The 24,667-nt window shown below is 56.4% G+C and overlaps 1 protein-coding gene across 1 annotated transcript in view; it reads right to left on the bottom strand.

Moving 5' to 3' along the window:
* Positions 1–239: 239 nt before the first annotated feature.
* The window catches only part of CFAP99 (cilia and flagella associated protein 99), a gene marked incomplete at both ends in the record, with an annotated part of 36,590 nt that continues 12,162 nt past the window's right edge, over positions 240–24,667 (bottom strand). Inside the window, 12 exons of the mRNA XM_082837686.1 lie at positions 240–368; positions 507–669; positions 1,614–1,819; positions 2,636–2,787; positions 2,902–3,043; positions 15,775–15,979; positions 16,627–16,718; positions 16,927–16,998; positions 17,904–17,978; positions 18,139–18,219; positions 21,113–21,283; positions 22,821–22,940. Of these exons, the coding sequence (XP_082693812.1) occupies positions 240–368; positions 507–669; positions 1,614–1,819; positions 2,636–2,787; positions 2,902–3,043; positions 15,775–15,979; positions 16,627–16,718; positions 16,927–16,998; positions 17,904–17,978; positions 18,139–18,219; positions 21,113–21,283; positions 22,821–22,940 (1,608 nt within the window). The remainder of the gene's footprint in view (positions 369–506; positions 670–1,613; positions 1,820–2,635; positions 2,788–2,901; positions 3,044–15,774; positions 15,980–16,626; positions 16,719–16,926; positions 16,999–17,903; positions 17,979–18,138; positions 18,220–21,112; positions 21,284–22,820; positions 22,941–24,667) is intronic.

Here is a 24,667-nt window from a genome sequence, read left to right as displayed (position 1 = left end):
CATGTTTAGCACATAAGATACAAGACGCCCAAATAAATTTGAATTCCAGCGGATCCTTCTGTTAGCATTAGCTTGTCCCACGCAATAACTGGCATTTTATTTGGCAACCCTGCTCTGGGCGGGAGGAGACTGGGGCGGAGTGGGGCGGGGGGCGCGGCCAAGGAAGGGGAGGTGCACACCGCCGCCCAGGCTTTATTCGGGCGGGGATCTCGGGGTCCCCGGGCGGGACCCCGCCCAGCTCAGACGGCCCCCAGGCAGCGAGCGGGCCCGCGTGCTGAGCCTCCCCGCTGCAGCGCCCGCAGCCTGCGCTCCCGGCTCTGCTCCAGCTCCAGCTCCAGCTCCAGCCTGCGCTGCGCCTCCAGCTGCGCCTGCGGGCGGGCGGTGGAGGTCGACGCGGGGCGGGGCCGTCCCCCACCGCGGCTTCCCCGTCCCCCCACACCGCGCCCGGACCCCGGCTACCTCCAACGCCTGCGCTGCGCACCCTCGCGCCCGCCCCCGGGGCTCACCTGCTGCTTGGGGCGAGCTGCCCGCGGCGCCGACACGTGCAGCAGTGCCTCCTGCCCGCGGCGCTCGGCCGCCTTCTCCCGGAGCCTGCGCTGCAGCTCCAGCACCCGCTCGTCCCGGGAGGGCGCTCCCGCGGCCGCCGACTGCGCCTTCTTCTCCTCCCACCTGGGCGGGCGGCGGGGCTGGCTTAGGAGAACCCCACCGCGGGTTGACTCAAGGGATTTAGGTGCAGGTGGAGACGCCCCACGAGGACCGCTCGGGGCGGGGTTCCCCCCAGCGCCTCTTCCTTTTTGCTCCTTGTATTTCACAGTTTAAAAAGTATTCCATAGGTATTAACTATCTTGGTATTGGGGATAAAATGCGAACGCCCTTTCATCTTGCCCTCCCCTTGCCACTCTTGCCTAGAGATAGCCGCGGCTAATATTCTGCTATCTTTGCAGATCTCTTCCATACTTGGCCACAAGGGGCCGGAAAAGTCACCACAGTGTTCCTAACAAAGAGGGGTGCGTGTGTCCACGTGCTTTCCGTTAAAAGAGAGGAGAGATGTTTGACAACCAAATTTGATGTGTGAACCCCAACTAAGTCCTGGTTTAAAAGGGGAAAAAAAGGGACTTCCCTGGTGGCACAGTGGTTAAGAATCTGCCTGCCAATGCAGGGCACACGGGTTCGAGCCCTGGTCCCGGAAGATCCCACATGCCACGGAGCAACTAAGCCTGTGCGCCACAACTACTGAGCCTACACTCTAGAGCCTGCGAGCCACAACGACTGAGCCCGCGAGCCACAACTACTGAAGCCCGTGCGCCTAGAGCCCGTGCTCCGCAACAAGAGAAGCTCCCGCACCACAGTGAAGAGTAGCCCCCGTTTGCCGCAACTAGAGAAAGCCCGCGTGCAGTGACAAAGACCCAACGCAGCCAGAAGTAAATAAACAAATAAATAAATGTTTTGTTTTTTTTTTTAAAGAAAATAGTTGGGGGCAAGTGATTGCAAGGGAACTGCCTGGGCGGGAGGGTGGTGGGTTGCTGCGAGGAGAAGCCACCCAGGAGGGTGCAAAAGCAGGCTCCCTGCTCCTTGCCCACCCAAGGCGTCCGCCCTGGGCCACGGGCACTAACCTTAAGGCTGCAGACCTCCCCATGGCTGCGCGGCACAGCGAGATCTGCTCCACCGTGTTCTGCAGCGCCCGGCTCTTGGCGCGCTTGCCCTGGATGATCTGGTCTCGCTTCTCCTCCTCCTTGCACCTCTGGGTCTCCTTGAGCAGGGCCAGCCGCTCACGCAGCTCCACGACCGACATCTCCCCTTCCAGGCCATAGCCAGGGACCTGCAGGGTGGGCAGGGGACGCCCCAGGCTGGGAACCAGGCCCAGGCCCAGCCTGCCTGGCCATCTCCAGGGCGCTGGCACCAGTACCAGCAGCCCTCTTGAGTGCCGTAGGCCTGGCCTGGTGCCCAGGAGACCTCCTCCTGTCTACTCAGTGGTGCCTGTGTGACGTGTCCACCATCCGGCTTCTCCAGCCTGGGCCTGCTCTGCAGCCCTCGACCTCTGTGGGGACATCTCAGCTGGGTGCCCTGCAGGCCCCTCCGCTGTGGCAGGGCCCAAATGGAGCTCAGCACTGTCTCCCCAGCCAGGACCTGGGGGCCTGGGTAGACAGCCCTTTGGACTCTGCCCACCCCCCAGGACCAGGCCTTCCCGCACGTCACCGCGTGCCAGCCTGGCCTCTCGTGGTGTTTCTCACACAGGCTTCCAGGCTCGGCTGCCCTTCTTTTAGCCTCCTGCTTGCCCAGCCTTGGGTCTTCATGCACCTGTGCTCTCCCTGCACTGCCCTTTCCACCCAGGCCTAGTGAATTCCGGGAGCTCCCTCAACGCGCAGCTCCACAAAGCCTACCTTGCCCACCCCCAGGGGTGATGGAGGCCTCCCTGGCAGGACTGAGCATCTGGACCAGACCCAGGCCTCCAGCATGGCGGGCACGAGGGAGCTGGGCATGAGCGGATAGGTGGATTTCGGCCTGGGTCCAGACTGCCTTTGGCCTTGGTGGGAATTCTGCACACATCCTTCATGGCAATGCCAGGCCCAGTAAGACCTGGGGAAGCTCCCCGAGGTCGTCACATGGGCATGGGATCCGGGGGCCACGTCCTCACCTGGGTCAGGTCCACCAGCTTGCCCTTGCGCGTGGGCTGAGTCTCCAGGGCTCGCAACTGGGAGATGAGCTCACAGCGCCGCCTCTGCTCCTCCTTGGCCGCCTCTGCACTGCGCTGTAGCAGCTCCCGGCTCTCCTCTATCACCTCCTGAACTAAGGGCCAACCAGGGGGTGCTGAGGGGGTCAGAGAGCAGCAGGGCCGGCGCTGGGCCCAGGTAGCTCCCATGGGAGGGTACCGAGTGCCCCCCCCCCCCCCGCCTGCTGTACCCATCTGCTGTCGGCCCTTCAGGAGTTTTGTCTGCGCCACCTTGACGTTCTTCTGCGTCTCCATCACCTGCTCCACCAGCTCCTTCATGGACCTTTCCTCTTGGAGGCGCCTCTCGGCACGTTGCTGCATCAGCTCAGCTGTCTGGACAACCGGCCGGCCACAGTCAGAGCCGCTGCCTGCGACCCTAGGCCTGCCCCAGCCCCGGGAGCAGCCTGAGGTCTGGACGGCGGACCCAGTCCCTGACCCTGAATCACCCTGGAACCTGGGTCTAAGCTCATCAGCGTCTGGAGGTGGGGCCTGCTGGGGAAGTCCCGCCTCACGTCCTCCCTTCCTCCACTGTGGTCCTGGGGGTGTGAGCCCAGAACCACGCAGCCACCCCCCCCAGATCTGACAATAAGCTGAGGAGTGCAGCCAACAGTGTCCTGGGGAAACCAAGTCAGAGCCACTGGGTTTGCCCTGAAGCCCACCCACCGCTGACTCCACTCCAGAGAGCAGGGCACTGCTTACTTGGCAGCCACGTGGAGCTGGCTGCCCAGATCCTGCCCAGGCCTGTGCATAGGACACGCCAGCCCCCGGGAAGCCCCAGGCTCCCCATCACATGCGCCCCCGGGCACGCCCTGACGGTCACCCCACACCCTTCTTTCTGGGAGGAGCCTGAGAAATTGCGCAGCTCTAAACCGCGGGGCGTGGTGTTGCCACTTTGAACCGCGCACAAACAGGACTCGCCCCGTGTCCTGGCTGTGGCTTCCCTCTTCTGCTCAGTATCTGGGGGTACTATCCTCATCCACGTTTTCACCAGGATTGCAGTTGGCTTATTCTCGTGGCTGTTTCGGGGAATATATAGCAACTCTTTGATACATTCTACCATTGACAGACATTCAGGTTGTTTCCAGGGTGGAGCTACTGTGAACAATTCAGAATATTATTTTCAGTCTTCAAAGGACAGGGTGGGATGTATACCTCCTGTCACTGCCCAGCGCTGCCAGGGAGCCCCTGGACTCCCAGTCCTGGAGGTCTTGGCACCTGGGGGCTCATCTCCGACTGCATGGCACGTGCAGGGTCCATGTGTGGCAGCGTGGATGGCAGGCACGCTGGGCAGGAAGGAAGCCTTTCTTAAAGCACTTTGCCAGCACATATAAAAATGGCTTTTGACCATCCCTTTCTGTGCAAGTTCATTCCAGGTTCTAAGAAAAAGAACCACGGTTCTTGGAGAAATGGCCATTTGAGGTCTGGGGCAGGGAAGATACAAGATGAGCCTGGAGCATTTTATGGCATCATAAAGTAAGGAAGTACTCAAAAAACAAAAGGATGGTGGGAGGCATGGGGGCAGGTCGAAGGGACACAGGAGCCAGCCTGAAAGGGGTCCCAGTGGCCAAAGCTGGCAACAAAATACATCACGTCGTATTGGATTATAACACAAAGTATAAAATAAATATGCATGAGTCCACACTGATATAAATGAGTGGACTGATATATATGGATATATAAGTGAGTAAATGGGGGAGAAGAGACAAGCCTTCTGTGCTGAAGAATCCACATAACCTACCCACCTCCTTCAGCGTGGGCCCCACTTAGAGACCCCTTCCAAGGAGTGCAACATGGAAAGGGGGAATGACCGCAGTGAGAAGCCAGGTGATCAAGTCCAAGCTCCTCAGTGATAAGTTTGCTGACGGCGGGCACCCTTGAAGGGATGGGATGAAAAGGCACGTGGCCCCTGTGGTCTTCCTCCTACACCGAGTCTGAGCATCTCAACAGGCAGACATTCTACAGGACACCTGACCAGCATGCCTCACCACTGCCAAGGGCGCCAAGGACAAGGAAAGCCTGAGACAATGTCATGGCCAAGACGAGTCTGGGACATCCCTGGATGGGATCTTGGACAGGAAAAGGACATAAGTAGGAAAAAAAATGCTGAAATCGAAATAGAGTGTGGAGTTTAGTTAAGTTACGTGCCCATATTGGTTTCTTGATTGTGACAAATATACCCTGGTGTAGTGGGTTTGTGTCCCCCCAGAATTCATGTCCACCTGGAACCTCAGAATGTGATCTTATTTCCAACTAGTTAAGGATCCAATAAGTAATGAGTTAAGGATCTTGGGATGAAACCATCCTGGATTTAGGGTGGGTCCTAAATCCAATGACAAGTGTCAACATAAGAAGAGGAGAAGACCCAGAGAAACATGGAGAAGATGGCCACGTGAAGGTGGAGACAGAGATAGGGTGAGGCTGCCACAGACCAAGGAATTCCTGGGGTCACCAGGAGCCAGAAGAGGCTTAGAGCAAGCATGGCCCACCCAACACCTTGACCTCGGACTTCCGGCCTCCAGAACGGCAGCTAAAGCCCTCCAGTTTTCCATGCTTTGTTGTGACAGTGCAAGAAACCCCACAGGCACGTCCTGATGTAAGATGTGACCCGCAGGGGAGGCTGGGTGACAACAGGGGAGCCCTCCGTACTAGTTGCAACTTTTCTGTCACTGCTTTAAAAAAGTCCCAAAGTAAAACTTTTTTTTTTTTTTTTTTTGTGGTACGCGGGCCTCTCACTGTTGTGGCCTCTCCCGTTGTGGGAGCACAGGCTCCAGACGCGCAGGCTCAGCGGCCATGGCTCACGGGCCCAGCCGCTCCGCGGCATGTGGGATCTTCCCGGACTGGGGCATGAACCCGCGTCCCCTGCATCGGCAGGCGGACTCTCAACCACTGCGCCACCAGGGAAGCCCTAAAATGTTTATTTTAAAAAGTACTTTCGAAAACGTTGTAATAAGTTCGAGAAATGCTTGTGTGGAAATATGAGGTGCGAAAAAGTAGGCTACCGAAACTTGGAGGAGTCATACCCCAAGTAAGTAAATTACGTGCAAGGAAAGACACCTGGGTTCGGAGGAGAGGCAGCTGAGCCGAGTCCCCGGACCCCCGGCTGGTTGTGGAGGCACAGAGACAGCTGGCAGCCTGGTCCGGGGAGTGAGGAAGGGGGGCGACAGACATCTCCTGGCTCGGAGCGAACCCTGCGGAGCCCAGGAGACGGCGCAGGCCGTGGAGGAGGCCCCAGGATTCTAGCTCTGCCTCCGCCCTGACCAGCTGTGTAACCTCGGGCAAACCACCCCCTTCCTGGCTCCAGTGTGTCTGCTGGTGAGTGGGGACGGCGGTGCCACCTCCCAAGTCATGCCCGCACGGTGTCCCCGTCAGGCGTGGCATCGGTGTCAGCACAGCATCAGGATTTGGCGGAGAGGAGGACGGAGCACTCAGAGACTGAAAGGAGGTGATAGAGCTGAATCTGTGAGCAGGCAGAGGTGTTGGCGAGCTAGCGGTGTGGTCCCCTGGAGAGGCCACCAGGGTGGTGAGCGGCTCGCGGGGCAGCTGGCCGGCTGGAGTTCTGGGCTGACTCTTGGTTCTGTCTGCTCTGACATAAACCTCGGACCCGTGGTCCGGCCCAGGGTCCACTCAGGGGCCAGGCTGGCCTAATGCATCCTTGGGCCCTACGTTGGAAGCCCAGCTGGGTTTTCCGCACATCTCTCCACCCCTCCCGCAACTAACACCACCCGAACGAGGGCTGCTGGCTGACCTCGCCCCAAGCAAGGGCTTTCAGCTACCAGCACGGGGACACCTTTAAAGTCAAGTGAACACAGAACACACCAGACAGCATTGATGTAACAAAGCCAAATAGACAAATGCTCCAAGGGCCTCCAAACTAAATCCATCGAATACTTCGGTAAAATATACTCTAAGAATGGTCACTCATGACAACCGGAGTGTGAAATGTTACTCACCCAGGGGATTTTGTGCTAATGTTGGTACTGCTACTCCGGATTAACTTCACTGTAATGATGGATTAAAAAAAAAACAAAACAGCAGGCTTCCCTGGCGGCAGTGGTTGAGAGTCCGCCTGCCGATGCAGGGGACTCGGGTTCGTGCCCCGGTCCGGGAAGATCCCACATGCCGCGGAGCGGCTGGGCCCGTGAGCCATGGCCGCTGAGCCTGCGCGTCCGGAGCCTGTGCTCCGCAGCTGGAGAGGCCCCAACAGTGAGAGGCCCGCGGACCGCAAAAAAAAAAAAAAAAAGCAAGAATTATGTGAACTTTACCCTTTTTTTTTCCCAATATAGCTACTTATTTCTATGGTTCATCAAATTATTTTAAAAGGGGGATAAAATTGGGAATTCCCTGGGGGTCCAGTGGTTAGGACTCGGCGCTTTCACGGCTGAGGGCCCAGGTTCAATCCCTGGTTGAGGAACTGAGATCCAGCAAGCCACGCAGCACAGCCAAAAAAATAAATAAATAAAGGGAGATAAAATTAAGTGAAGAAAATATATTCACACTGTTTATGAGGAAACAATGTCAGAGCTACACTCATGACTTTACAAATATATCCTTTTCAGCCCTGTTGCTAGAGCACCTTAATACTGGCCACCACGGAAGAACCAGGAAAGCTTCCCCTACCCAGCCCTCAGCTATGGAAATCAACACTGGGTTCTGTGGTGAGGGCCAGGGCCTCGGGGTGGGGGGGCGGGGGAATTACTGAATCTACGTCTCAAGAAGAGAAAATTCAGGTGGGCCCAAAACATCCTACCTCTCAGAAGAAAGGATGCCTCCTCGGGCTTCCTTGGTGGCGCAGTGGTTGAGAGTCCGCCTGGCGATGCAGGGGACACGGGTTCGCACCCTGGTCTGGGAAGATCCCACATGCCGCAGAGCGGCTGGGCCCGTGAGCCATGGCCGCTGAGCCTGCGCATCCGGAGCCTGTGCTCCGCGACAGGAGAGGCCGCAACAGTGAGAGGCCCGTGTACTGGTAAAAAAAAAAAAAAAAAAAAAGAAAGGATGCCTCCAGGCTCTAGAGGGATGCTGAGAGCACAGAGGCGAGGAAGGGGCTCCCTCCATGGGCCAGGCTGTGGCAACGGAACCTCCCATGGAGACAAAGTCCCATTAAGACACGGAGGCTGGGGACTTCCCTGGTGGTCCAGTGGCTAAGACTCCACGCTCCCAGAGCAGGGGCCCCGGGTTCAATCCCTGGTCTGGGAACTAGGTCCCACATGCACGCCACCACAACTAAAGATCCTGCATGCCGCAAGGAAGACCTGGCGCAGCTAAATAAATTAATACTAAAAACAAAAAAAACGACACGGAGGCTGTGAAAGTCACCAGTCCAGCATGAATGGCGCACGAAAACAATACAATTCCTTTTGTCTTCAAATGTTTAGCGCCGTCTACTCAGGTTACTTTGTTCATAAAACACGCTCATCATCTACATGCGTGTACCTGGACGTTCCAGGTCAGCAAGAGAAGCCTCTGGACCTATGCCGGATGGTCCAGCCAGAGTCGGCCGGGCTTTGGGGAACACGGCTCGGGGCTCGGGGAGCTGCCCTAATTATGACGCGAGGCCGAGGGTGCCTGGGTGTCGTGGCTGGGCCGCCAGCCCCCACAGGGTGCCCTCTCCCAAGCTGTTCCCCGGAGGCCCACGACTCCTGTGCTTCTGACTGGAGGCCTCTGGCTCACGAGACCCCCGGGGTTGTGAGGGACGGAGCTGGACCTCACCAAGCCACCATCAAGCCATGGGAGGGGGTGCCGGCCTGTGCGGGCTGGAGCCCCTCCTGCTGACCTGGCGTCAGGACAGGCCGATGAGGGGAGGGGCCGTGGGGGCAGGCTGTTCTGTCCTTGCTGTCACAAGAACAGCCCCATGCCAGGAATACTGAGAGAGCCCCAAGGAGTAGAAGGTAGCGGCTCCAAACGCCTTCCTGCTCCCCCGGGGCAAAGCCTGCGGGAGGGGCCTCCCTCCCTCCCAGCAGCTCTCCTCCCTGGTGGAGCTGCTGCTTCTGCACCGCGGGCGGGTCGCCTGAACACAGTCCCTCTGCCCAGCAAGCCCGCTTGTCAGGCCGCAGCTTCTAGTCCAAGCCCTGGCTTCCAGCACCCACCCCTCTGATGGGGTCTTTGCCCCTCCAGGTGGACCTCTGAAGGTGACTCCGGGTGGCTTCTTCCGGGATCCTCTCAGGGTCTCTGGTCAAGGGAAGTGCACGGCTGCTCGCGACTACAGCCCACCTTTGCTCTCCACCCACTGCCTCCTGCCTCTGGACTTTTCCATGTGAGTCCCAGGACTTTCAAATTCCAGGGAAGCCGCACGGGATTTGTCGCAGGAAGGCAAGGAGGGGTCAACATTAAGAAATCATTAATAGGAATGTTAGCCATAAAAAGAAACAAAATTGAGTTATTTGTAGTGAGGTGGATGGACCTAGAGTCTGTCATACAGAGTGAAGTAAGTCAGAAGGAGAAAAACAAATACCGTATGCCAACACATATATATGGAATCTAAGGAAAAAAAAAAGGTCATGAAGAACCTAGGGGTAAGACGGGAATAAAGACACAGACGTAGAGAATGGACTTGAGGACACGGGGAGGGGGAAGGGTAAGGTGGGATGAAGTGAGAGAGTGGCGTGGACATATATACACTACCAAATGTAAAACAGACAGCTAGTGGGAAGCAGCTGCATAACACAGGGAGATCAGCTCTTTGTGACCACCTAGAGGGGTGGGATAGGGAGGGTGGGAGGGAGACGCAAGAGGGAGGGGATATGGGGATATATGTATATGTATAGCTGATTCACTTTGTTATAAAGCAGAACCTAACACACCATTGTAAAGCAATTATACTCCAATAAAGATGTTTAAAAAAAAGAAATCATTAATATAATTCACCGTATTAACAGAGTTAAGGAGAAAAATAATATGATTATCTCCACAGATGCTGCAAAAGCCTTTATCAGAATCGACACCTGGGACTTCCACTTCTGGGAAGATGAGTAGGGGTGCTTTTCCCTATTCCTCCCACCAGGCACAACTAAAACCCCTGAATATAAATTACTAAACACACAGGAGGCTATGAAAGGCGGAGGGAAGAAGGCTGGCTGGCTGGGACCGTGGGACTTGAAGGATGGCATGGGGGGGTGGTCCCTGGGTCTTCCTTTACCTCATGTGTCCCAGGCTGGGTGCTGGAGGACCCAGAAATGCCATAGGTGCAGACAAAAAAGCCCAACCAAAGCCTCCCAAGGGACCAGGAAAGGAGCCGCCTACAGACACAGAAAACTGTGTGACACCACCTGTGCTCCAACCAGACATCACAGGCAAAACTTGAGCAAAGGCTGAGTGAGCGCAAGACTTCTGCCCTCCCCAGATCACGGGGAGGTGGCACAGAGGAGCCTGAGCTGGGACCTGCCCCCGGCTGTCAGTGGTGTCAGAGGAGAGCTCGTGGCAACCTGGTGTCCACCCCCACCCGCGGGAACAAGGGTCCCTCCCCATCCCCACTAAGGTGGTGTCAGAGGAGGCTTAGTGCAGAGTGAGGACTCTCACCTCCATGCTTGCCACGTGACAGTGGAGGCCATGTGGGGGGCAGTTATAAGGTACTCCTCCCTCTCCCAGTCAGGGGGGGTATTTATTGATGGAGGTCTAGCTGGAGCCCTTACCCACAAATCATCAGGGGCCCCCTCTCAGGGGTCAACAGAGGCCATGTGGGGACGGTGGGTTGCTAAGCCCACCTGGCAGTAATGTGGCGGTGTCCCCCTTCCCCTGCCAGAGCGGTGTCAGAGAGAGGCTGCTCAGACAGAAGGCTTAAGTAACATCCACAGTCCTGTAACATAATACCTAGAATGTCCAGGTTTCAATCGAAAATCACTCAGCATACCGAAAGCCAGGATGATCTCCAACTGAAAGAAGACACAATCAGTAGAGCACTGAGCTCTGATCTTAGCACTGAGATCACAGATGCTAGATTTGACAATGATTTGTAAAGAAGCCCTCATAAAAATGCAACAAGCAATTACAAAAAAATCTCAACAAATTTAAAATAAATAGAGCAGAGTATGTTCAACAACCACAATGGAATCAACTAGAAATCAATGATCAAAGATAATAGGAAAACCTCCAAATGCTTGGAAACTAAACAACATACTTCTAAATAATCCATGGGTCAAAGAGAAAATCTCAAGTGAAATGAAAAAGTACATTGAACTGTGTGAAAATGAAATACAACATGTCAAAATTTGTGGACACAGCTAAAGCAACAAATAAGGGGAAATGTGTAACACTGAGTGTTTACAATAGAAAAGCAGAAACATCTCATGTCAGTAATCTAAATCCCATCTCAAGAACCTAGAAAAAGAAGAACAAAATAAACTCAAAGCAAGCAGAAGGGAGGAAATAATAAAGAGCAGAAGTCAGTAACATTGAAAAACAGTAGAGAAAAATCAATGAAACAAGAAGCTGGTTTTTTGAAAAGATCAATGAAATTGACAAATCTCTAGCAATTCTAATAGAAAAAAATGAAAAAACATAAATCACCAATATTCAAGAATGAAACACTTTAGACCCTACAGACACAAAAAAGGATGGTAGGGCTTCCCTGGTGGTGCAGTGGTTAAGAATCCGCCTGCCAATGCACGGTACACAGGTTCGAGCCCTGGTCCGGGAAGATTCCACATGCTGTGTTGCAACTAAGCCCACGAGCCACAACTACTGAAGCCTGCGCGCCTAGAGCCCGTGATCCGCAACAAGAGAAGCCACCACAATGAGAAACCCGTGCACCGCAACGAAGAGTAGCCCCCGCTCATCACAACTAGAGAAAACCCACATGCAGCAACTAAGGCCCAACGCAGATAAAAATAAATAAAAAATAAATGATTAATTTTTAAAAATTAAAAAAATTAAAAAGGATGGTAATAGAATATTACAAACAACTCTACATACATGAATTTGGAAACTTAGTGAAATGGACCAATTCCTCAAAAAATACAAACTACAACTTACCCAATATGAAACAGATCATTTGAATAACCCTATAACTTGTAAGGAAGTTGAATTTCTAATTTAGAAAAGTCAGAAAAGAAACCTCCAAGCCTAGATGATTTCACTAGAGAATCCTACCAAATGTTCAAAGAATTAATACCAATTCTACACAATCTTTCCTAGAAAATAAGAGGAGGAAATGTTTCCAAATTCATTTTATGAAGCTAGAATTACCTGATACCAAAACCAGACAAAAGACATTACAAAAAACAAAACTACGGACTAACACCCCTTATGAAACTATGTGCAAGAACAACTTTAAGAAAATCAAAATAGTAGCAAATAGAATTCAACATATATAAAAAGAATTATACACCGTAATCAAGTGGGGTTTATTCTAGGGATGCAAAGCTGATTCAGTGTGTGAAATTCAGTCAGTGTAATCCACCATATTAACAGGCTAAAGAAGAAAAATCACATGACCGTATCAGCTGATGCAGAGAAGCATCTGGCAGAATTTCCTGATAAAAACTTTCAGAATAATAGGAATGGGGGGAACTTCACCAACTTAATAAAGAGCACATCTACAGAAAAACCTACATCTAACATTACACTTAATGGTGAAAGGCTGATTTCCACCAAGATGGTGAACCAGGCACAAATGTTCTAGCCAGTGCAATAGGCAGAAGAGGAAATAAATAGGCAGATCAGAAAGGAAGAGATAAAACTGTTCTTATTTACAGATTACATGATTGTCTACGGAGAAAACCCCAAGGAATCTACAACTAAATTCCTTGTTTGTCCTAGAAAACTAATAAGGGAGTTCAGCAAGGTCACAGGACACAAAAACAACACACAAAACCAATCGCATTTTTACCTACTAGGATTGAACACATGGCCACCAAAATTAAAAATACAGCACCATTTACAACCACTCGAAAACAATAAAAGAAATACTTCGGTGCAAGACTCACAAAACTTGTATAGGACTTATATACGGAAACCTAAATAACCAGATGAAGGAAATAAAAGATTTAAATAAATGGAGAGACGTAGCGCATTCATGGATTGGAAGACCCAACCGGCTGGCCATCTGAAAACGATAAAAGTGGATCCAGATCTCGCACCGTGTACAAGAATAAACTTCAAGTGGATAGAGATCCAGATGTAAAAATGAAACCACAGAAATACTAGAAGAAAACATGCATGAACTCTTGTATAACATGGGTATGGGAAAAACCTTCCTAATTATTCAAAATCCAGATACAATGAAAGAAAAGACTGATAAGTTTGATGACATGAAAATTACATTTACATGGCAAAAATACATCATTTAAGCACAGCCAAATGAGTACTTGGAACAAAATATCTGTAACAACATACTATAGTTAAAGGGTTACTTTCCTTAATATATAAAGAACTCTAAGCTCAACAGAAAATGGAGTTGATCAACTAATCTTTGACCAAGGCACCAAGAAAACTCAATGGGGAAAGGATAGTCTCTTCATTAAATGTTGTTGGAAGAGCCAGATATACAGACCCAAAAGAATGAAACTGAGCCCCTATCTTACACCACACACAAGAATCAACTCAAAATGGGTCAAAGGCTTAAATGTAAGACCTGAGACCGTAAGACTCCTAGAAGAAAACATAGGGGAAGAGCTTCTTGGCCTTGGTCTTGGCGATTATTTATTTACTTTTGATTTGATACCAAAAGCACAAGTGGGACTACACAAATGAAAAAGTTTCTGCATAGCAAAGGAAACAGTCAACAAAATAAAAAGGCGACCTACGGAATGGGAGAAAATATTTGTAAATCCCATATCCAATAAGGGGTTAATGTCCAAAATATATAAGGTACTCGCACAACTCGATAGCAAAATAAAATAAAATAACGTAACCTGATTTTAAAAATGGGCCAAGGACATGAACAAACATTTTTCCAAAGAAGACATACGAACAGCCAACAGGTATACGAAAAGATGCTCCACATCCCTCTTCATCAGGGAAATGCAAATCAAAGTGACAACGAGCTATCACCTCACACCTGTTAGGACGGCCAGCGTAAAACGTCAAAAGATAGCAAGTGTTGGCAAAGGTATGGAGAAAAGGGACCCTGTGCACTGTTGGTGGGAATGTAAGTTGGGGCAGCCACTATGGAAACCAGTATGGAGGTCCCTCAAAATATAAAAAATGGAACTTCCGTATGACCCAGTAATCCCACTTCTGGAGGTACATCTGAAGGAAATGAAATCACTATGCTGAAGAGACATCTGCATTCCTATGTTCACTGCCGTATTATTCATGGTAGCCAAGATACGGAAACAACCTAAGTGTCCATCGATAGATGAACGGATCAAGAAAATGTGCTATACGTACATAGTGGAATATTATTCCGCCTTCAAAAAGGAGGAAATCCTGCCATTTGTGGCAACACGTATGAACCCGGAGGACGTTATGCTGGGTGAAATAAGCCAGACGCAAAGCGACAAATACTGTCTCATCTCACTTCTGCAGGAATCTAAAAACGTTGAACTCATAGTAACAAAGAGTAGAATGGTAGTTACCAGGGGCTTGGGGGGTGAGGGGGATGGGGAGATGTTGGTCAAAAGGTCAAAACTTTTAGTTAGAAGATGAATAAGCTTTAGGGACCTAACGTACAGCATGGTGACTAGAGTTAACGATAATGTTTTGTACACTTTAAATTTGCTAAGACAGTAGATCTCAGTGTTCTCACCACATGCACAAAAAAGTAACTATGTGTTAATTAGCTTGATTGTGGCGATCACCCCACGATGTATCTGTATATCAAAATATCATATTATACACATTAAATATATACAAATTTTACTTGTCTATGATACCCCAATAAAACTGGGGAAAAAAAAGAAAAGAAAATGACAAAAGACATGAACAGACAGTTCACAGAAAAAGACACAGAAGTGGCTCTGATGTGGAAACATCCTCAAATTCACATTTCATAGATGCAATGCAAATCAGAGCTATACTGAGATATTATTTCTCACCTCTGAGACTGGCAAAAATTCCTGAACTCAGTACAGTAACCTCTGTGGGTGGGTCAGGGGGATTGGGCCCCTTCCCCCGGTGCTGGGGCCTTGAAGTTCCTGCCCAGGGAAGGTGATGTGGCATCTCTGGTAAGACCTCAAAACCCCCAACAAAAACAGCCACAAGAACAAGACAGAACCTCCACATCAGCTACTCTGACGGAGCAGTCCCTCCTCTAGCGGTGGACCTCGAAAAGCCACCTCCACAAAGGGGAAGAACTTGCACAACATTATTCATTGCCGGTAAAGCAGGCTGGGACAGTTTATGTTAAGAAAAGGAGAAACAAGAAGTGTGTATACTTGCTTGGAAGGAAAGACAGAAATTCATGAAAATAAGGACTTGGGGTGGAGGTGGAAATGGGCTGTAAGTTACAGACTTACAAGAAGTAAGACTTCTCTGAGGCTACGTGTCATATTGTTTTGACTTTGTATTTTTAAGAAGTGAGCTAAAAAGGAAGGGAAACCAACCCTAACACGAAGAGCAGATACAGACGCGTCTGCCGGGAGAAGTAATTCTCGGGGACCTGGGGCACATCTGCCGACGGGCGGCCCTCAGTGGCACATGGCTAAGGAGAGGGGGCTACGGCTGGGCCTCTGGGCCCTGCAGGCTCCTGCCTCATCTGGGCCGCCGCCAGGCCCACTGGAAGGGACACAGGCAGGGAGGCCCCGGCCAGGACGTCCGTCCTAGGAGGAGGAAGGGCAGGACTGACGTCCAGAGCATCCGAAGTGGAAACGTGGGTGTCCACAGACCCTCTCGCATCTTATGCAAACATGCAGGCCTTCTGGAAGTTTCTGCCAGACCTCAGGTCCTCCCTCACACGTGGATGTGCGGACCAACTGACCGTGCTAGTGGGGGCGGGGGGGCAGTCTGGACCAGAAGTGCTGGCCAGACAGTCCACGCAGGCCAGCTGACCCCAGATGCTTCCAGAAGCCCCACCTGGTGAGATGGGGCCAGAGGAAGCACCTCGACTCTGTGGGTTTTAGGAGGAAATGCCTGGGGGCGGCAACCACAGGAACAGCCGGCCCAGGCCCCAGCCACCCCGGCTCGCCCGTCACCTCCTCCTTCTTCTGGTCGGCCTTCTGCTTCTTCTCCTGCACCACCTGCTGCCGTGCCAGGACGGCCTCCTCGTGGCTGAGCTTCCCCTGCAGCCGCCGGCACTCGCCTGCGGCCAGCTGTTCCTCCAGGTCCTTCGCCTGTATCTTCCTCTGCCACTTGAGGAACTCGGAGAGGTCCCCGGCCCCGTCCATGAGCTTATCCACCCTGGGGAGAGAAGGCGAGAGGCGGGGCTGGGGGTCTCCTGTGGTGGGGCTGCATGGGCCACCAGGAGGCCACAGTTCCCCTGGGGGCAGTGGCCTTCACAGGCGTGGGCCACCCTCTACCAACACCAGCCACCCGCTCCACGCACTGTCCACCCGTCCCGGTCCTGTGCATCCGCCCTCCAGCCACATCTCCAGCCCCCATCCACTCATGTGTGACCCACCTGTCTGTCCATCCGCCACCCCTGCCCACCTGTCCGTCCATCCGCCACCCTCTTGTCCACCTGTGCATCTGTCCATCCTCTCATCCATCTGGTCAGCCACCCAAGCTCCCACCCGCAGCCCAACTCTTGGGGTAAGTGCAGGGGTCTGCAGCCCTGCTGGTAGGGGAGGGAGCATCAGAAAGGGATCCCAGGAGAAGGTGACCCCTCAGGGGGCTTGGGGTGGGCCAGGCTTCTGCTAAGCCTCCTCCTATCCAGTCCATCTCCCTCACTGAGTGCAGATTGTCTTCCTACGATGCAGCTGTGACCCTGACACTGGCCTGCTTGGGTGCCCCCCACCCAAAGCCGCCTCTGCAGGACTGCAGCTGCCAGGCGCCGGCCCCTCTTGCACTCCCGGAGGGGAGGGGAGGCCAAGGAGCTGCCACCCCACCTCTGCAGCTCTCTCTCCACCTGCCGCTGGTATAAGGCCCCTTCTCGCAGGATGGCAGCAGTGTTCAGCTTGACCGGGGAGTCATCGTTGGGCTGCAGGAGAGAGTAGGGGCCGGCTGTGATGGGGGAGGGGAGCCTCGAAGCAGCAAGTGCCCCTCTGCCCTCCCGCCCCCTCCCCAGCGCTTCCTTCTGCCTCAAGGGCGGGGCTGTCCTCAGGGGAACAGGCCCGGAGGTGGGCCCCAGGGGGCGGGGCGGGGCCTGGAGCCAAGGCCCCGAGCCGACAGTCAGGGGCACCGCTCACCCTGTAGAAGGTCAGTTTCGGAGCCTTGAGGATTCGAGGTGGAAATCGGAGCCGCAGCTTCTTCTTGGAGTCCTATGGGGGTCAGGACTTGGCACCTGTGCCCACAAGGTGCCCCCAAACACACCCCGGCTGAGCGGGGGGCCCTGCAGCCCTGGGAGGCCTGGCCCACTCCCCTCTGTCCTAACTCCAGCCGCGTTCCAGCCCAGCCCGCCCCCTGCACTGGGTCCCCCGCAGCACCTTTGTCCTCCAAGGCCGTCCAGCCACCCAGGCAGGGGCAGGGAAGGTGCAGAGCCTGCCGGGCTGGGGACCGCAGCTCCTAGTCGGGGGGCTGGAGCCTCTGGGCTCAGGGGTTTCTCCTCCACTGCCCCCGGCGCTGGCCCCCAGTACCTTCCCTGGGCTGCTCCCTGCCCAGGCCGCTGCTGCTCTGCAGACACCCTCAGGGTGGGCACCACATCCACGGTGGGCGAGCAGCGGGTAGAGCTCCCCACCGCAGCACCTCAGCCATCACACCCTGGGGCCTGCTGCTCCTATGTGGGGTGCCCACTCTCCTGGGCTGCCCCAACTGCTTGGAGGGCTCACCTCGCCCCGTCCGCCACCGCCCAGATGGGGCCAGGGCGGGGAGGTGGGTCCAGGGCGGGGGGGGGGCGGGGTCAGGCGGCTCCTCCTGCGTGAGCCTCGCTCAGCATCCACCCGGAATGGGCCCTCCCTATCCTGCTCCCTGACTTTCCTTATTGACAAACACACCCTGCGGTTTTCCTCACAGAAACACTAAGTGCTCAGGATGGAAAATCTAGAGACACCCAGGGAAGGAGACGATGCACCTGCCCGCTCGGCCGCACTCAGCCTGGCGGCGCTGGGCCCCGCCCCTCCGTGGCCCTCGAAGTGTGGCCGCGGCCGTGGCACGGGGAGGGACGTGTCTATGATGTGAGAGGAGGCCGCCGGGAAGACCGGCCAGGCTGTGGGTGTGCTGGCGTTACCTCCACCGGGGGCTCCCCGCGGGGGCTGGGCCGCGCGCACCGCATTTCCTCGACGCTGGCCCGCAGAAGCAGCTCCTGCGCACAGAGACAGGCCGCTCCAGCCCGCCGGCCCCCGCGGGTGCCCCGGGCCGCAAAGGCACGGGCCGGGCCAGCCCCGCCCCCGCCCCTCACCTCCTCCCCAGCTGCCTTTCGCCCCTGACGCCCACACAGGGGTCTCCTCGTACAGGGGGCCCACCTCAGCCTTGCGGCGATTGTATCTCTTGGTCGTCTCCAGGAGCCGCTGCTCCTTGGGCGGCCGGTAGGTGCTCCTGGGGACCTGGCGGCGCGGTGGAAGGAAGAGCCCGTGGTGATCCGCGGCACTTTGGAGGGGTGAGTAGAAGTGCCCGCTAGATGTGGGTGAAGGAAGGTGCCAGGGCCAGGAGGGCGGACGGTGGTGCCCCCGCCAGGAGGGTGGACGGTGGTCACCCGCGGAGGAGAGGCGACGACGCCACGCCAGCAGCAGGAAGGAAGGTGGCCAAGCACAGGGCCCAGGCCCAGCAGACGCTGGAGGGACAGGTAGGGCTGGGAGAGTGTCACGGACCCCAGAAAAGTGAGCTGCTCGTGAGGGGGAGGGGCTGCAGCAGTAACACTGAGACAGCAGGGTGGCTCCTGGAGGGGAGCAGTGTCCACAGCGTGGGTGGGGCAGAGCCCGGCTGGAAATCCCTGAACTCCAGACTCCTAACTCCGTGTCCCCTCCCCTGCACGTCTAATGTTCGTAGGAAACTCATCATCTCCAAAGCTGAAACCCTCTCTGCCCCAAAACCCTCCCCTCCTCCAGCCTTGCTGACCCTGACTGCTGTCCATCCCTGGCCCACATCGAGGCCTTGGGGTCCTCCTCGGTGCCCTCCTCAACCCCTCTCGGTCTCTCACAGCCATGTCCACCTCAAAAACTGCCCACCTGCTTCAAGGCCACCCCTCACCTCCCTCCTTGGCCACCACAGCCAGAGGGACCCTGTGAGCCCATATCCTGTCTCTCTGCCCCCTGAACACCTCCCCTCCCATCCCCTCCTTCCCTTCCTGGCTGCCCCCTGACCCTTGGGGGAGGGATGGCACTGCCCCAGGGCCTTTGCACAGGCTTTGCTCTGTCTGATATGTTCTTCCCCCAGACAAATCCATGACTCATTTGCTCACTTCTCGTTCTTTACCCCACGGTGCTTCTCAGGAGGGCTTTCCTGGCCGTGCCGTCCAGAACTCCATGCAGCCCCTCCAACACTTCTCATCTCCTTTCCCTGAAGTATTTTTTCTCCTCGGCATTTTTCACCAGCTAACACACCTTACATTTTACTTATCCTTTTTTTCACTGGAACACATGCTCCATGAAGGCACAGTGCCTGGCACATACTGGGCATCCAGACACGTTTGTTGAATGAGTGACCTGGAGTGAGCCCTCAACCCAGGAGGCGAAGAGGGTCCTGGGCATGGAGCAGGGCAGGGAGTATGGAGGGAATGAGCTTATGGTTCCAGCACAGCCATCTGTGGACCCCACGGAAGGAGACGGTCCACCAATATCTCACAGCTCGTGCAGCTAAGGAGCAGGGCAGGGGATGGGAAGGGGCCAGGCAGAGAGGGAGAGAGATGCAGGGGGTAAAATGACATGAGGTAAACACGCTTAGACCAGAGGACCTGGGGTCAGAAACGCTGAGGCTCCCACAGATTGGGTAACTGTGGGGTTGCTCAGCAACAAGGCCCATCCGTCATCCTTCTGTCCATCTGCCCATCCGTCCATCCATGTGATCACCCATCCACTCACCTACCCACCATCCCTCCATCATCCACCCACCTACTCACCCAACCACCCACCCATCCACCGTCCATCCATAAACCCATCTACACACCCATCTATTCATCCATCCATCATCCACTCATCCATCCATTTGTCCACCCACCCACTCATCCATTCTCCCACCTACCCACACATCCACACATCCATCCATCCATCCATCCGACAGATATTTTCCAAGGGTCTGCTCTGAGCCAGGACTGTGCTAGGCACTGGGGATATGGGAAAAATAAGATGGATGAGGTCTGATAAAAGAGACAGATAATAAATAGACCCACAAATTACTAAACAACTCTAAAATCTAATTGATGCCGTGAAGAAAAGGATCTGGGTCAGTGAGAAGGAAATTAAGAGATACCTGATAGGCGAGGGGTTCACGGAAGGCCTCTCTGGGCAGAGACTGTAACGAGACCTGACAGGTGGTGGGAGTGGTCTGGGACCTTGGCACCTCCCAGCACTATCCCCTTACCCTCCATGTAGTGCTTAGTTCTTTTGGGGAACCAGATTGGTTCTGGGAAGCCGAGTCCATCACAGATGTTCAGCGTAGAGCCCACGGCCGGTCAGAACGTTACACTCCCAGTCACGGTGAGGAGTTCAAGGGTAGACATGCAACCTAAGTTGGTCTAATCACACTTTCACAGGATTCTGGGCCCTAGATGTCCTCTCATGCCCTGGTTGATGTAGTGTGGGTGTGAGGTCTGGATGTTTTGCTACAATGAGGGAAGTTAGCCCAAAGATAAAGTTGACCCTTGGAGGGGACTAGGCGAAGAGAGTCACAGAGAAGCAGCTCTGGAACCCTGATCAAACTATGCCTGAAGCCTATCCTACTTCAGCCCTGAGAGTCAGCTGGTTCTCTGTTGTCTAAGCCAGACTGAGCTGCTTTTTTCTGTTACTTGTAATACAAAGCATTCTGACCAATAGAAGTCAGCGAGGCAGGGGAGGGAGAGGTAGAGGAAGAGGCCCTAGGCAGATGGGATAGACAGGCAGAGGCCCTGAGGCGCGGATAAGGTCACCCCCGCAGCCAGAGGAGCAGAGACCGCGACCTACACACGCACATACACAGTGGGGAGGGAGCGGTACACTGCCACAGGGTTAAAAGCGGGCTCCGAGTGCCAAGTGCAGACGGGCCTGCGCCCCGCAGCCAACAGCTCCACTCCACGCCTACTGACCAGACCTCAATAGGTGGGGTGCAGGAACCCACTCCACTGGGCAGGCTCTGGGTCAGCTGGGCTTCCCTCTCTGTGGGGTGAGATGGGGCTGGGGAGGGTGATCAAATGCTCCTGCTCTGGTCCGGGCACCCTCAGCCCTGGAAAAGCCCAGCCCCACTGGCCCACACGATCCACTCTCCCTGCCTGGACACCCTGAGCCCACTGCGATCAGCCACACTTACTGGTCTGGTCTTGGCCACCACGGGGACTGGCTCAGGCACTGGGATGGCGCAGGGCCTGGGGGCAGTCAGGTTGAACTCCTTGGGCTCTGTGACCTTGGCCTTGGTCTTTGGAAGAGGGGGCTGATTGGTCAACGCCCCCTGCAGCTGGTTGAGCAGCTCCTGGACCTCCGGCTGCCACCTTGAAGGCAAAGGTGGGAGCAGCCATGTAGGGTGACTTCCTAAGCACGCCAACAAGGGAACAGCCCCTCGGGACCTGAAGGACCCCCAGGAGCTTGGGTCTGCCTGGGGGCGGGTAGCGGTGGGACCAACAGCCGCCCTTCACTCACAGGTGCCGGCTCCCCACACCCCAGAGCCACACGCACCAGCGCTCCCCTAGCACGGAGGAGGAGACTGAGGCCCAGCGGCATCCTCATCCTGGGGGGGGGGCGGGAGGATATGGACAGGGTGGGTCCCCGCTGCAGGAATCCGGGGGCTCCGAGGACCCATGGAGCTAATCTGGTCCCCAGCAGGTGGCACAGGGGGAGGAAGCCAGGAGCAGGGAGCAGGCTGGTGATTCAAAAGGAAGGTCCGTGGAGCTGTGTCAGCGACAGGGGGAGCTGGGCTTCGAGAGGGGGTCGGGGCGGGGGGACAGTCTCAGAGTCTCGAGGTGGGGGGCCCCGGGGCAGGGGCTTCAGAAGGGCCTACTGGGCTGCCCCAAAGTCTGGGCCCCCTCCGTGCCTCCACGCCAGCCCACCACTGCCCACCTGGCCGGTGACCCTCCTGCAGGGCTCCCCTGGGGAGACAGCTTGGTTTGAACTGCTCCTGCCCCAGCCTGAGGACCAAGGTCACCAGAGGGAGGAAGGGCATGTCTGAGGGCCAACAGGGAGTGGGGTCTCGGGAGGGGCAGTGGGGGAAGGGACAGGTCTGTGATGGGGCTGGTCACAGAGCGAGCGGGGAAGGCTGCCTACGGGGTGGTGGACAGGGACGCAGGGCCCCGCAGGCCCAGCCCTGCGGACGGGCAGCAAGTCCAGCCTGGCGGGGACAAGGACGTCCCCCTGGTGAAGGGGCAGCTTTGGGGGACACCCCGCTGCCCAGGGCCGGGGCCTCCTCTCCCACACGAGGGGCTCCCACCTTCCCGGGGCCCCAGGCCTCCCACACATAGCTGGTACCTCAGGGGTCTGCTTGTGCCAGAGCCCTCTGCCTGCCTGTCCCAGCGAGACAAGGTGGCTCCCCCGGCCCCGTCAGAAGGGAAACAGCTGGAGGGGGCAGCTGCACCCTGGCCCTAGCAGGCCTCTCCTCAGAGACCACTGAGCCGGCCCTCTGCCTGGGGGTCCTGGCCTGTACCAGCAAAACCAGCGTGGGCCGGAGCCTGCCATGGGAGAGGCAGGGCAAGGCAGAGGGCAGCTCTGGGGTGCCAGGCCCAGGAGTGGCACCCTGGGGGCAGCTGGGGAAGAGATGTGGGCCGGAGCCCATCAGAGGCTGTTGCTGCCTCAGCTCCCCGCCCCACGTCCGCCCCTGCATCCCCGGACCAGCAGGGTCCCTGCAGGGTCCCTGCAGCAAGGTGACACCGGCACAGCACCCTCCTCAGCCAGTGGGTTCCCGCCCAGGGCCAGCTCCCGCCCCCCCGATCCGGCTGGTCCTAAAGCCACTGGCCGTCAGGCCCTGCTGGCCTTTGGCTGGCTGCCCGCGTGGACGCCCCACACCCCTGCACCGGGTCGGGGCCCTGCACTGCCCACCTCATCAGGGGGTCGATCCATTGCTCCTTCACGTGGGTGGTCTCGTAGATGAGGCTCCACTCATCCTTGATCCACGAGCCCAGGTTCAAGGGGTTGAAGAGGAACCCCAGGAACTGAGGGAAGAGGGAGCCGTGGGGGTCAGGTGCCCCCACAGGGAGAGTCAGGGCCGAGGGGACAGGTGTGGCCATCGCCCCCCGAGGGGAGCGCAGCCCACAGCAGACAGGGGGCCCCACCCCGCTCGCCCCCTCCTGCTGGGCTGGGGGAGCTGCCCCTCACTCGCCAGGGCTCCCGCCTGAGCCAGTGGGTCCCTGCCTGCCGTGGGCCCCCGGGCTCCAACCCCTCGCACCCTCTGTGGACCTGGGCCGACTCCCGCTGGAGAAGCCTGTCCGGCCCTCTCTGGCTGAGTGGCTGCTGGGGCAGTAAAGGCCACACGTGGGGCCTGGTGGGCTGAGCAGGCGTCCCTGCAGCCGTGGTGAACTCAAGTGGCTGAGCCAGGGGTAGCGGTGGGCAAGGGCAGGGTCTCTGGTCCCCACGGCTGCCTCCCCAGGGGGGCCGCTGCCCCGCAGCCACATGCTCACCTCCCACCTCCCCTCAGGCCTCCCCGCCCTTCTTCCCGGAGCAGCAGCCAGGTGTCCTTCTAGAGTCTTCCACAGCTTCCCACCTGGCAGCCTGGCCCCTGCTCACCCCACCCCACCCCAGGGGCCTCTCCTCAGCTTCCCCGCCCTACCCCGCTCAGTGCCCCCACCTCTCTCCCACCCACTCTTTCAGCCCTGCTCCCCCTTCCTGTCAGAAGGAGGCAGTCAGCCCCAGTAGCTGGGCCCTGGGGTCTCTGCACTCCCCCTCCCAGCGCCCCCTGTAGCTGGGCCCTGGGGTCACTGCACGCCCCATCCCAGCCCCGGTATCTGGGCCCTGGGGTCTCTGCACTCCCCATCCCAGCACCCCCCGCCGCCCCGGTATCTGGGCGGGCCCTGGGGTCACTGCACTCCCCGTCCCAGCCCCCAGTAGCTGGGCCCTGGGGTCTCTGCACTCCCTGTCCCAGCCACCCCTCCATCCCCAAGCCCCCTCCTCCCACGCAGTGCAGCTGGTCTGTTGACCCCCACCTGGGGACATACTGCCCCCCGCCCTGGGGCTAGGGTCCTCCTAAAGGGGGCCTCCTTCTCTCTGGGGGTGCGGTGGAGGCAGCCCCCCCAGGGAACGGGCTGGAATGGGGGTGGGCTTCCGGGTGGGTTCCCTGCCGTCCAGAGGATTCCAGCATGTGAGTGTGAGCGTCCTTGGAGGGAACAGGATTGCCAGCACCCCTCCAGGTGCTGTCCCAGGGCCAGTCCCCCTAGAATGCCCACATACAGCACTGTCTCCCAAGGAGACCGCAGCCAAGGCTGCCCAAGCACCAGCTCATCTGACCACAGTGGTGACAGCATGTGTGTGTTGCCTGAGGGGTTCCCTGGGCAGCCGTCCTGTCCCTAACAGCTTGCTCCCTGTCTTCGAACCCGAGGCGGGCGGACCCTAATGGGACTGGCATTGTGGGGATTGGGGCATGAGGTGTGGGCCGAGGAAGGAGGGCCCTGGTGGGGTGCCGCACCACCTCCTGCAGCTCCCAGCTCCTTTGGGAGTGTGAATGGGCCGTTTCCATGAATCTTCTCCCAGAAACTCTCCAGGGAGATAAATGCCCAGGAACCTGCACTGGAGGCGCTGTGCTGGCCAAGAGCTGCTCTCCATGGGTTCTGCAGGCTCTGCAGGCCAAGGCAGGGCAGGGCTGGCTCCACCACTGCAAACTGACACGTGGGCCCCTTGCTCAACAGTTATTAAGAATTTCAAGACTCTGACAGCACAGCGTGAACCA

Source organism: Leucopleurus acutus, assembly GCF_964270905.1.
Source record: "Leucopleurus acutus genome assembly, chromosome: 4".
In the NCBI taxonomy this organism is placed as follows: domain Eukaryota; kingdom Metazoa; phylum Chordata; class Mammalia; order Artiodactyla; family Delphinidae; genus Leucopleurus; species Leucopleurus acutus.
The sequence above is the reverse complement of the archived record's forward strand: the minus strand, read 5'-3'. Positions and strand labels throughout refer to the sequence as shown.